The 13,801-nt window shown below is 39.5% G+C and overlaps 1 protein-coding gene across 1 annotated transcript in view; it reads right to left on the bottom strand.

The window, feature by feature from the left end:
* Positions 1 to 13,801, bottom strand: part of TMEM131L (transmembrane 131 like) — a 138,629-nt gene that overhangs the window by 24,560 nt on the left and 100,268 nt on the right. The window contains exons 17-25 of the mRNA XM_090288506.1: positions 12,982 to 13,123; positions 11,654 to 11,763; positions 10,607 to 10,679; positions 7,970 to 8,097; positions 5,996 to 6,138; positions 4,324 to 4,510; positions 3,934 to 4,119; positions 3,204 to 3,353; positions 2,251 to 2,876 (exon numbers count right to left, since the gene is read on the bottom strand). Coding sequence (XP_090144632.1) covers positions 2,251 to 2,876; positions 3,204 to 3,353; positions 3,934 to 4,119; positions 4,324 to 4,510; positions 5,996 to 6,138; positions 7,970 to 8,097; positions 10,607 to 10,679; positions 11,654 to 11,763; positions 12,982 to 13,123 — 1,745 coding nt within the window. The remainder of the gene's footprint in view (positions 1 to 2,250; positions 2,877 to 3,203; positions 3,354 to 3,933; positions 4,120 to 4,323; positions 4,511 to 5,995; positions 6,139 to 7,969; positions 8,098 to 10,606; positions 10,680 to 11,653; positions 11,764 to 12,981; positions 13,124 to 13,801) is intronic.

Here is a 13,801-nt window from a genome sequence, read left to right as displayed (position 1 = left end):
TCTCAGTCCTTTCTTATTTTTAAAGTTTTCAATTCTTTAAAATGTTTACATTGTAAATCAATGACAGGCAATTTGTTTACTTTTCACCTGTTGGACATTTCCCTAGAATGGTGATGTGAACTGAAACAGAAGAAATGGATGGATTTCCCTGGGAGGAATCTCCTGCTCTCACATTAACTCTGGAGAGAAGCGCAGCACCCATGAATCTGTCGGTATGAATGTGGTGAGAAGCCAAACCTCTTTTCGTCAACTCTAATTTGACCTGATGAACAATCACCCTGATAACACTGAACACGCTGCTGATGCAGCACAAACACAGTTTAAAAAAACCTGTAGTGAGAGATATATTTTCATTTGAAACGTTATGAACATACCAGTTCTCTGCACAGGTAGGAAAGATTCTGGGCAGATTTGCCATCTGGAATAATAGGAGCAAACCTTTGTTGATAGACGGTCATATTAAATTTACTCTAACTGCTGAAGTGTTGTTACATTACCTGGTCGTCTAGGCTCAACCGTCAGCATTAACCATCAAGTTTTGGACGCACCAATTCAAATCCGCTGACCCACTCTGGCACTTCACTCTGGTCCACGCCTGTACATTTCGACCACCTCTAAGTACTGTGATGCAGCAGAAGGCCCCTCCCCATCTGTGTGTCCACAGTGCCACAGTGCATGCATTTCACAGGCACAGTCACCCAGACACCTGGTGGGCATGACAGACCACAGAAGAAGCACAATCCCTTCAAACTAGGATTTTGTAAAGTCAGAGCACCTCAAATAGGCTCAGGCCTAAATGACAGACAGAAAAGCCCAGCTGCACTCACCCCATATTTGTACCTTTCACAAGAGCCTTGTAGTCTGGGCCCCAGAGAATGTCTGGGACAGAAATGGGACCCTAGGCATCCCACCTGCCCCACTATAAAACACCGTCCAACAAGCTACACCATGACTTTGTTGAAAGATCTAGTGGTGTACGCTGTCCAGAGCTCACACGCCAGGTTGAGAGGATACAGGGGACAGTGCTGGCCCTACAACCAGAAGTCCACATCGAGCATGAGCACTGTTGCTGGGAAAATGGTACAAACAAGGATGGAACAAGGTGTACCCAGAACACAGGTGCCCAAACCACATCTCGCTTAGAGGACTCCAGTTTTCTTCTAAACGAGAGATGTCCATTTATGGAACACTTAAAATTCAGCTGGGTTTTTTTTTTTATGAAATGCATAAAGCTCATTAAAATTAGCCAACCCAGCCTTGACCAGAGTGGCTCAGTTGGTTGAGCATCATCCTGCAAAGCGAAAGGTTGCTGGTTCAATTCCCGGTCAGGGCACACGCCTGGGTTTGCAGGCCTGGTCCCAGCTGGGGTGCATGAGAGGCAACTGATCAATGCTTCTTCTCTCCGTGTCTCCCTCTCTTCCCCTCTCTCTAAAAATAAATAAAATCATTTTTTAAAAATGTAAAAAAAAAAAAAAAATTAGCCAATCCATAATACTTCTGTACCTTCTCCACAGTATGAAGGAGTGAAAAAGTTATTTATATGTAGATGTTTCAAATAAGATAAAAGGTAACTGATATTTCCAGATTAAAAAGTCAAAAATCTGACTGTCAAGAGATACAAAAACATGCATATTAAAATGGTCAGAATGGAGAAGAAAATAAGCACAGGCTTTCAGGCCAGAGGCCAAAGGAATCAGTGAAAGCTTAGTGACAATTTTATATGTAACTAGTCTTCCTAGTCTAGTTTTGCTTACATTTTCATTGACTATATTTGTTATGTGAGAACATCTGTCTTTTTTAAACCAAGGGACACAATGAGAGAGCCAGGGCCAAGGCCACGAGGTGGCAGCAGCTGTTAAATACAGAACGTTGGTAAGTTTTGTTCTCTCAGAAACATTTTATGGGATGATTGACTTCTGCAAACAGTCTGAAAAGCCAAGATAACAAATTAATTAGGAAAAGGTGTCCCTATCCTCCCAACAGTAAAGTATGATATTCACATCCCTCTAACTACATGTACTAACAAGTAAACTTCTTAGCCATGAGATTCTAAAAACTTGTGCCTTGTCCCACACTTTGCATCTAAGAAACTGTATTTTAACACTGATGCCTTTGCTAAAACTTTGCACATGAACTAAAAATTCAGCATTCACAAGTAAAACTCAAGTCACAGGTGAGAGAACAAATTCCATTTAACCCAGACCAGAGACAAATAGACAGGGAAATCATCAAAGAGGATGTAAAGTTTACCATGATTTTTTCTGGAAGTTTCTGGCAAGTCTGACTGGTACTGAGGTGAGTTTCTTGGCAAATGATTTTCAGGTAGTTTCTTAGAGGTCTTCAGAGGACCAAGCTCTCGCTCCTTGAGCTCTGCTATGTTTTCTGAAATTTTAATGTCCGTTTCCCTAGGAAACATACATGTCTGTATTCCCTCCTTCATATGACATTCCGAAGAAGTGTTATTGACTATAATTGTGTGTTTCAGTGTGTTTTCCCCTTTATTCAGTAAGTTTTTGGGAAAGGTTAAATTCTTTTGCAGGTTGACATTTATGCCACTTGTGTACTTGAGGTTTGTCCAGTTCTCAGCCATCGTATCGGTGCACACGCCCTCTTTAGGAGCAGACAGGGAGCTGGCCAGGGCCGAGGTCTGTTTGTCTTCAGAGGTCATGGTGGCACTGCTGGCGACCGCTGTGCTGGGTTTGTGTTTGCTGTAATAGACTGAGCACTTATGCTTCTTCTGAGAATGACCGTAGGTGGCTGGGCTCCTCTTGGCAGCATTTTGGATCCTGCTCGGTGGACTGTTCACCGCAAGGCAGCTTTTCCCTCTGCCTTTATCGGAGGGGCCATAGGTATCAAGAAAGTTCTTGCAATTGCTTCTGTATCAAAGAGAAAAAAAAAGAAGTTAACACAAAGCCACACTGAATAAAACTCAACCTCTCTGTTTTGAAATCCACGAGAAAGAGGGAGCAATCGGTACTGTGGGTATTGAGTTCTACCTTGCTTCTTCCAAAGTTCTGTGAGTTCAATAAACTAAGTCCTTACATGACGTCTACCTTATAATAAATGTTACAGCCGTCACACAATAAGGAAAATATTATGAAGCAAAGTTGGAAGCACATTTTATATTACCTTAAAATAAAATCAGAAATGAGTACTAGCAAAGGCTAGAGACACCCTCCCCCAACACACACAAGAATCCTTACTTGTGCGGGTGAGAGCTGATGACGTCCATCGAACCGTTGTTTTGCGGTGAGGAGGAGCTAGCGTTTTGCCTCTGTCTTGTTTTCATGAACTCCATAAGAATGTACTGTGCTTGCTGGAAGGCTATTAAAACCACACCTAACAGGGACAAACTGAGAAAAAAAGCAAGGAGGTTCATCACTGCATGGTTCTAACGAGCATTAAAAACACCAGCTTTATTATTAGAAGAGCAGTGACTGGTTAAAAGGCAATGTCTAAAGATATGGCATTAAAATTCCATAAGACATATGACATCATCATTTCTGAGGTTTCTTAAAGGTTTTTTAAAAACCCATTAAAAAAAAACTGCATATTTATAGGTCTGACATTTCAATCCAATATTTAATGATGCTTCCAGGATAAAATCGCTCTAAAAGGGTCGTTCTAGTCTTCTAATCTCAAACTTCTATTGCCACTGAGTTAATAAGAGTAACATTTATATTTTCCACCATGACTGCCAATGAACAAATATGGCGCACCACTGTCTTCTAGGTCCTATGAAACTCTTACAACTCATTTCCTATTATCTTAAAGCTTACCAGTTACTACTTTCTCTACTTCCTATGTCAGGGTTCTGAAAGGAATATAAATTCCTCTCAATTCATATGCTTTGATTGCCTCTAAGCAATGTCCACTTTCTTGCAATGTCTGGATGGCTTCTCCACTCAGTGAGAGGACAGTGAAGAAGGTTACCTGACAAAGAAGACCGTAAGCCTCCAAAATGAGTCCTCCCAGCTGGGTCCTGGGACGACATCTGCACACAAAGGCAACAGGTGATGAGGGAGGGTCACATTGAGGGTGAAGCGAAACTCTAGGTCAGCTGCAGTGACAAGGGTCAGCTCACGAATGACCCAGGAAGAGGTAAAGTCTGGCGTAAACCTGGCAACAAAAGAGTCATCTTCATGAACTTTAATTTTAGGCATGAGACATAATATTCATAACACCAAAATTTCTTACTTGTACAAGGTAAATACTTACATAAAAACAACTTAACATGTTTTACCAATGGAAAAAAGCTGCCCCCCACACAGTTAACATTAGAAACATCACAAAACTTAAACGAGGTTGAGGCTCTATGCTTACACGATGCTGATATCTCGCGATGTATTTGGGAGCAGGGAAAACTGGTGACAATCTAGCACCTCGAATCCATAACCTTGGCAGTTATACCCATTAATTTTCAGAGATGTGACAGTTATAGGAAGTGGTCCGATGTTCTCAACTTTAAAGTTCTTCGTAATAGACAAGATTTGCTTGCTGTCTTTCAGTTCTAGTGAGAATGAAAAAGGAAACTTAGTACCTATGAACTGCAAGATTAATTTTAAATAATTTATTGCATCAACAAACCATGTGCACACGATTAAAATGTTAAAAAAAAATTCAACTTAAGCTCAAAGCATATCTGTTTTCTGGAACAGTTACAGATTTTGTTATACTATCAGGACACAATAAAAGTAGTTAAGAGCTTTCTTAAGTTCAACAATCTACCTAGGTACCAAAAGTAATGAAAATCTCTTCTTTGTCCTTTTACTCATTAAAGGTTAGGGTTAAGTTTATTCTTCTCAGAAGCCAAATCACTGGATTCATCACTAGCCCCCTGCACCCTCTGTGCCAGAGATCCTCACTCACATTGAACAGGGACCAGTTAAGAGGGTGTGCACATGTGCTACTGACTAAGGCCATCACAGCTACTATAAACACAGTTCAAAGGCCCACTCCATTAAAAGGAAGTAATGAAATCCTTGCAAATCAATGAGAGCACATCTTATGTTTAAAAAAGGAAGCGTTATCTCAATTTAAAAAATATTCCTATAAATTTATAAACCACACACTAATTTTTATTTTTGGTCATATAAAGACTAATATTTTATCTGGTTCTATAGTTATTATATTACTCTAATTCTTTCTAGGTCAGCTCTAAAGGAATCAATACATGAATGAATGAACAGAAAAATGGTGAAGAATTTTTACTGCAAAATGGCGAATAATTTCTTTCAAAGTCAGTGTTCATTCAGCATAGTTTTCTAAATTAAAAAAAAATCCAATTAGGCATTAAAACAGTGCTACAAATTATCCAATAGTTTCACCAACCAGCTTGCTCCACAGAAAACACATTATTACACTAAAATGCTTTCAGTGTGTTCCTGAAATTAAAAATAATAGAAAAACAAGAATTTACCAGAAATACTTTACATCTCATCTGATTTTTATTTTAGTTCCTGAGAAAGTTCTTGAAACTAATATAAATAGTTTAAAAGCATTTAATTGAAATACATGCATAATTTAGACATTCATAATGGAACATTTAAGTACATTTGTAAATCTCACTGTCTGGTACAGTAGCCAATAAACACATATAGCTACTTAAATTTCAATTAAAGAACATTTTCACTATTGCAAAAAGTTCCATTGGGCTGCATGCCTTTAGTCTTCTCTCCACCATTTGTGATTTTCCAGATTAGGCAACTGAATGAAATTAACAGATTCATACTACTTATCTTATATATCTGACACTATGCCAGTAATTTAGCAATTACATTTTCCCCCCACTATATTTATTAAATATATTTACATTGGCTATTGTTCTAATGGAGTGATGACAGCCCATATAGGCTCAGAGGTTTGCCTGATTTAATTATTTGCATCAAAACAATAAATTTACTATAAACATCTTAAAAGACTTCTTATAGAACCCGTTTGCCCCTGGCTTTTAGCACCAAGCGGGCCTTGGCGGAGCACCACGCAGAGAACTCACGTCGACGGCAGTCCATCAGCGTGGACTCGGGCACCTTGAATCGGAGCGAACCTCCCGCGCCAGGAAGTCTCCCGCCCACTTTCAGTAACTCTCGGGCTCCAAATCCTTCCACGCCAATCATGTCCATAACGGTCAAGTTATTCCTTCAAGGAACGGAGGTATAAATAAAAAGGCATTACAAGAGAGTCCCAAGATACCATGCACTTGAATATAAATATTCCTAGTTACCAAGAACATTTTTAAAGTTTTGAAAAAGAAAATCAATTTAAATCGTGCGGCATCTCCAGCCATTTCCCAGGCAGTTGAGGCGGCCAAGCCCAGGAGAGTGAGAGCAAGCTGGATGCGCAAGGAGTGAACGGTTATGACCGCCCTTCAATCTCGACCCAAGAGTGGAAACCCATGTATTTCTAATAACCAACCGCCAGGGTGGCGATCCGACCTCCAAGAGGAAAAAACTGAAGGAATATATTGGGGACGGACCGACAGGGCAGCACAGAGAAACACTAACAAGTACAGACAGATTGATAAAAATTGTTACGGAGTTTTCGCAGTTAATTGTGACTGTAAGAAATTTTGCCTTAGGAATAATTCTAGAAGTACAATCTTACTATTTATTCTGAACTGAAGATTTAAAATATCATCCCACAAATAACATCTATCTACTCAAGTTCTTAATAGTCAGATAGTAATTCAGACGAGCTTTTGCCTTTTCATTAACTGAAGTCATGATTCCTGGGTTAAGAAAGCTAAGTGGAAATGTTTAAATGATTCAGACTGGACTGACAGCCAGTCATCATTAATGTAAACACTATAGAAGCAGAAAAAGAATGCATTTATAATTATGCAAAATGCTCAGATATGTTCACATCTTTATTAAATAACTAAAATCCTTTAAGTCATGTTAGATGATTGATATTGTTTACAGAAAAACGTTATGTAGCAAAACAGAAACCACCAAAAATAAATTAACTACTATAAAAAATTTAGGCCTTCTTTTTGAGTCTGGGATAGTTTAACCCGGGATAAAGCAAAGTGCACGCCTACATTTCCTACAACCTTAGTTCTTTAACAAAGAATGGGTTTAAAATGAAATATATCGTCATCAGAGCATTAGGCGTCTTAGTTAAAATGCTTCATAGAACTTTTAGTCCATTTTCTTTTTAGTGGCATTCACTCATACAATACACTAAAGGAAGTCCAGAATAAGAAAGCTGTTGCCAGCTGATCTAATAATACTAGAAAAGCTTAAAAAATAATTAAAATGTTACCTATTAAAAATTAAATGTGTTAAGACTTCTCACCAAGGCAGAGCTTCAACACAGATCTCTATTTACTGTAAAATTTGAAAGAAGACTTTCAACAAAGACTATTGAAAGAAAAAAAAAACTTAAGAATAAAAAAACCTTAACTGCTGAAATCAATTAGCAACATAACGCTCATTTAAAAGGAAGGAAAAGCAGCAAAGAGAGCCAATGGGCTCAACTGGGCACTTTTTCCATTGTCCTTGGGGGCTACAGAGAATTCCAGAAGCAAGACAGGCAGAAATGAGGGTGGTGTACATCCAATCACTGTGGACTGAAAAGTGTACAGCAGTGTTTTAATTATTTTTCTGAGCTAAGACAGGGAAGTAATGCATGTATCTGGGTGCATCTGGGTGTATTCGTGCGTGTGTTCTGCCCTCTGTGACAACAGCGGATGAGAGGCTGAGGGAAATGTACTGTGGCTCTTGGAAAGCTGGGCACACACTCCCTATTGTACGAGGGAGGAAACCGAGGCAGGGCTAAGTGCAGAGCGCCAGGCCACCTCTCTTCTCAGCCACTGCCTCTTGCCACCAAGCAACACAGCCTCATCTCTGAAGGCCTAAGCTGTAAATGTTCACTCTTGGCTAAAGAGATCATGGATTCTTGAGAGAAAAAACTTAAGACAGATGAGTCAGCGAGAAAGAAACAGACTCTGGGACGGGGCCACACCTACCGGATTAGTATGAGTGAGGTAACTTTCCCATAGTCAGCCGGCGTGAAAACTACACCGACCCTTTTCACTTCCAAAGGCTGCAAACGGAAGTGGAGGCTGCCAAACCTGGATTCCTCAGGACGCACACCCTGCAAAGTTAATAAGCGCAATTCAACAATTCCTGTAAAGCAAGCTTCTGTCTCCATTCCGTGTACTTTAGAGTATAAACATGATTGCTTTTCTTTTAATTTCCAGATGTGACCACCTTAATCAACCTGCTGAACTTGTTTATCCTGAGAGTTCACACCAATAAACAGTTCCCAAGCCACAGCTGAGAAGCACTGGGAGCGGCTGCTGGAAAGGGGATTTGTTTCCTGGCTTGGATGGGCGTTGGGGCTAGAAGCCTTCTATGCCAAGATGCTTGGAGTGGAAAACATCAATCAGACCCACCGGCCTCTACTTGAGCGCTGCAGGGATCTGACCAAACCACCTGTCTGCTACACAACCCCAAATTCTCTTTAATACTTAATTTAAGTTTATATAGAAACCATCTTTATTATACAATATTTAGTCTCACCACTCAGGAGAAAGATCTTCATTTATTCATATCCTCCTTTATTCTCTCTAAGATTTCTATCTTCCACTGAATAAATCTTGTGGTCTAAATTTAATATTCAAGATTTCGTTCTTTATCATTTTCCCTCTTTCCATGGGGTTTATTTTTAGTTCCTTCTCACTAAAAACAATTTATTGATTTCTTAGAGCAATAATCACATAATCTGCATGGTAATATTTCTCTTTTTAATCTTTTACATTTAAAAATTTTTCTTATCCTTCAATTGTTGCTAGGATTTCCCATGCTATCTAAAAGAAATAGTGATGGTATTTGATTCCTGAAGGGAGAAACCCTGCTTTATATGTACAATATGAATATCAAATAAAAAAACTGCTGAATTTTAGTGTTGAAACTATAACAACAGCACCATTTATTAAATGGCACTTAAATGACAGGCACTAAAATGTAATAAGCTATATAAAATGCTGAGCATTCCATAAACCTTACTGACTCTTCCAACATTATTAGGAGTGAGGAAGATGAGGCTTAGAGGTGAAGTAATTTGCCCAGGGTCACACAGCAGGAACATAGAAGATCTTACATTCAGAACTTTGAATATCCAATCCCACATGTTCTTAACCAAAGCAAACCAACACAATTAAAATATAGGGCCCTTTCTTTACATGACAAAGTGTTCTAATAAGAATTTTAACTTAAATTTTGAAGTGTCTCAAAGGCAATGGAAGTGTCCTGACTCTGCTTTTTGTCAATATAATAAATTCACAATGGCAATAATTTCCTTTATCACAAAAGGTATATATTTTGGGAGGAAATCTTGCATGAGAGATTTTAAAACTCTGCTCCAGTGAGTTACACCATTTGTTCAAATTCAAATAGAATATTTCTATGTAAAAGGAATTGGCATTATTTTTGGAATTTCAAAAGACTTATCATTCAATACTAGTGGGGCATAGCTGTCTCTTAGTATCTGTTCTGATGCACCTTGAAGAGACCTAGGAGACTGCTTGGGATAGAGCAGGGCAGGCTCACTAACCAAAACAAGACCACGCGGCCTGGACCACTTGCAAAGAGAAAAGAACGTTTGCTGTTAGTGTTTCCTCTTGTCAGTAAGTCTCTACCAAAAATCCACTTGAAAAACTCGCTTTGATTGGTTTCATTTTAACTTAGTTGGAGGTGATCTGCGGTCTCCCTCTTTCTGTTATTCAAGTTCATCTAGAGCTCACAGTATATCTTTGGAGGGTTATGTGAAGAGAAAGGAAAAAAATACCCAAGGCAGTTAAATATATGTGTGTATTAGAAATATAGGTATATACATACATGTGTTTACATGTGTATGTGTGTACTTTAACACAGGCTCCACTTTTGAATGGATGTACACACACGGAACACCCGTAAGAAAAAAACTCAGCTATCTGCAGAGAACCCCACAACTACGGAGTGAAACTAAAGAATGAGGCTGCCAAGTCCCCAGTCAAACCACATCCTCGCCACATGCCATGTTTATTCCTACTCCAAAGTATTTATGCGAGACCGCATGAGTGCCCGGAGGCTTGAGAATTTCAGAGAAATCCTTTTTCCTAGATGAGGTGACTATCACAGAAATTGGGTGACTTGCTAGAAACATGCAGCCAGTTCTGTAAGAGAAGATCTTTTTTTAATGTAGATTGTTTTTAATACCTTATCTTGCCCTAAAAAGAATTTGATGGGGGCCAAGGAATCTTAAGAGAATTATAAATCCCGGGGTTTCAAATTTTATGGTTTTCTACATAGCCCTGATTCAATTGTTATTTCTTCACTTACATGAATATAAATCATCAAATTAAAATGATTTGTAGGCGAACATGAACCATCGTTCCTGCTGCATTAGTTAACTGGAAAAATCTGCTCTCTCTCTCTCTCTATACACACACACACACACACACACACACACACACACACACACATATATAATGCCTGGAATATAAAAATAAGAGAGTCACATATATTACGTAAAGACCGTTGAAACATAAATCTGTGAGGCTCCTATGCTATGTGTCTAGTTTATAAGCCATTCTTTTTTCTGTTTAAAGACGACATCCTACCAGGTAAGGGCAAGCCTTGGTGAGCTGGAATTCACCAGTTGTGAAATTAATCATCTGCATATCGGTGCCAAACCTATAAAGAAAAAAAAAAAAGTTTAAAATAGCGTTCAAATCTCCAATCAAGAATAAAACATGCGTGTGCACATACATATTTTTATATGTGTTAGCCCACGTATTTGCACATAAACAACTGTCCCAGGCCTCGCGCTGTACCTGGCATATTGTAAGGGCTCAGTAAATGACTCTGGCAGCGCGAAGTGGGAATGTAAAGAAGCACACAGTGCCAGAAGCTCAGCACGTGAAGCAGTTTGTTTTCTCCAAATGGTTCATAGCTACGGAACCTACTAGGAAGTGACTCTCAACCAAGGGTAATTTCATCTCCCAGTTTAATGTCCAAAGGATCTTTGGCAAAAATCTAGAAAAATGTCTGGTTGTGACAGATGAGGAGGTTCTACTGGCATCTACTGGGGAGAAGTCAGAGAGGCTGCTAAACAGCTGAGGAAGCGCAGAGCAGCCCCTCCCCCTAACAGAGAATCATCTGGTCCAAAATGTCAATAGCGCTGAAGGCGAACAAGCCAAGGATAAGGGTAGATTCTGAGCCAAAAGGAGGAAACATTCTAAGCAAAACTGTGATGGTGCGAAAATAAGCTATGACATGAACTAATAGTATGATCGTCTTAGCTTGCCTAACAGCACTAGATTAAAATAGACTAAAACGTGGAACTCATTTCTTATGTGTGCTTAGAGATCACTGTGATCAGGGTTCCAAAATCTAAGAGTATTTGTGAAAAAGCATGACTGTAAAAGGATCCCTGAGCAAGAAAAGAATATTCTGGCAACTGGATGTGACACAGTGACCCTGAAAATGCCACATAACAAACAGAACTGGTAATTTCCAACAAGTTATATGTGCCAAGGAGCTGGGTGCCCAAGATGCACACAGGTTAATACCATGTGCATCCACACAGAGGGTCCTTTAAATAGTTGGAGTCTGAATGATGTTTCCCAGAACGCCCATCAGAAAGTCTCCACTGACTGGTGCTTTACCATTTGTTGAGCAGATGCATAGCAGCTTCAGGTTTCGGATACAGGGAGAGGGGAAGCAGCTGCACGGAGACTGGCAGAGAGGAAGGGTTCTTCACCACGAAGTACTGTACCTGGGAACGGGAAAGGAAAATCAATGCCCCAGGAAGGACACAGCGTCACCCCTGCAGTGTTCCTGCAAAACACCGTGTCACCTGAATAGAAACAGGAGGAGCCATCACACAGATCAAATTGAGGGACATTCTGGAAAATAAATGGCCTGCATGCTTTGAAAATGTCTACGTCGTGAAAGACAAAGGAAGATTAAGGACAAAAAAGACTCGACATCCTGAACCGGATCCTGCACCAAGAGTGGGTCTATCAGTGGGCTAATTGGAAAAATGTGCATAGAGACTGCAGATTAGACAATGTTACAATTAATGTTACATGTTCTCATTTTGATAAGTATACTCTGGTATATAAGACGCTCTTGTTCTTAGGACACTTACACTGAAGTGACCCGAGGTAAGGCATCATAATGTCTGACACACTCACTCACTGGCTCAAAAATATGTGAGTATGCGTGTGGACAGACAGAAGAAATGCTAAAGCAAGTGTGTCAAACATTAAAAATTGATTGAGTCTTTGTGAAAGGCAACTGGGCGTCATTGGTATTCTTCTTGAAACTTTTCTCTACATTAAAATTATTTCAACATGCAAAAAAAATTTTTAAGTAGTCTTAGAATGTCATTCCTAAGCAATCAATGAATGTCTAATGAAGTAAATCAGTACTCAGATCATATGTGAGATACGTTTTTGACAACGAGGCTTAGGAAACATAAACGGAAGTCCTCTGATATCATCGCTTTCCCTTTGCCCTTCTTGTCACCACCCTTGTCAAGGACAGAAGTCAACAGACTAAGGATGGAGCGTGGACAGAGGAAGCGCCTGGGTTTCCGATGGCATCACGGAGCCACTTCACCAGCTTTGGACTTCTCTCCCGCAAGCGTCTCACTGGGAAACAAGCTACCTCCTATTTAAGTCAGTGTTGGTCAAAACGTCCTGCTGTTTGCAGCTGAATAGTTTCTTAACTGAAAAATTTTGAGTTGGACACAAACTTCATAAAGTATACTTCTTCTATGCACTTTTGGTCTGTTTAGAGTTTTATTTCTTGTATTGTTCTTCCCATACCTCCCTACTAAGCACTGAATGGTGTATGTGTATCATTTAAAGTGAATTTAAATTAATTTTGGTTCTGCAACAATATTCTCAAGGTGGAAAGACTCCGGTAACGTAAAACCCAAGAGGTGGGGTGTCACTGACAAAGAAGTTAAAGGACGCAGGATCCTCACCACGCTGTTCCTAAGGGCAGTCGCGCTGAAGTTTAACACAAGGCCCGGCTCTGTGACCAAACGAGGCAGAAAGGAAGCAAACGATTCTGACTCCTTATATTTCTTCAAGTGGGCAAACCGAGTCATTCCCAAAACATTCCTCCTGTGTAATTCATAAAGAAAGAGATTATTATGAAAACTAATTTTGACACACACAAAGAGGAAATCACTAAGTATATCATTCCCACTCAAAGGACCAAAGAGTCTTGGAAAAGATGGCTTATTCTGGATCTGGGGAGGAGAAAGTACAAGATAATTTCGGAACATCCTGTGTTTTTAGAAAGCAAGGAAGTGCTCAGGAAATGATGGCAACGTGTCAAAGGGACCCACCCATAAGTTAGCCTGCAGGGGCTCCCATCAGCCAAATCTGGGTCAAATTAGCATCAAAAATAATAATGATAGTAATGGTGGTAATGACCAAAGAATCCATAGTGATGCTCAAAAAAAATGTAAAAGTAAAGAAAATAATTAGAAACATTACCATTTTGTAGCCATCAATCTAACAACTGATCAGGACAAGGATTATTAGTGGATTCTAAAATTATGGGTGAAATGTTCTTAAAAGAACAGGGAATTTATGTGATCTCAAATTATTATAGCTCTATTTATTCACTGCAAAAGCAAAAATGTATCTATAATGGAGAAAGAGCTGTCACACATACAATGGAGAGTCAAATGACTCAGCAATGTCAATATGGGACAAGATGACATTCATGTCCCTCCTGAGGTGATGCAATGATAAGGACACAAGACCAACCAAGTACTTTAGTACTCTTCCCTA

This window comes from Furipterus horrens, unplaced genomic scaffold (genome assembly GCF_987537825.1).
Source record: "Furipterus horrens unplaced genomic scaffold, mFurHor1.1.pri manual_scaffold_10, whole genome shotgun sequence".
Classification (NCBI taxonomy): domain Eukaryota; kingdom Metazoa; phylum Chordata; class Mammalia; order Chiroptera; family Furipteridae; genus Furipterus; species Furipterus horrens.
This window is presented reverse-complemented; position numbering and strand designations above follow the sequence as displayed.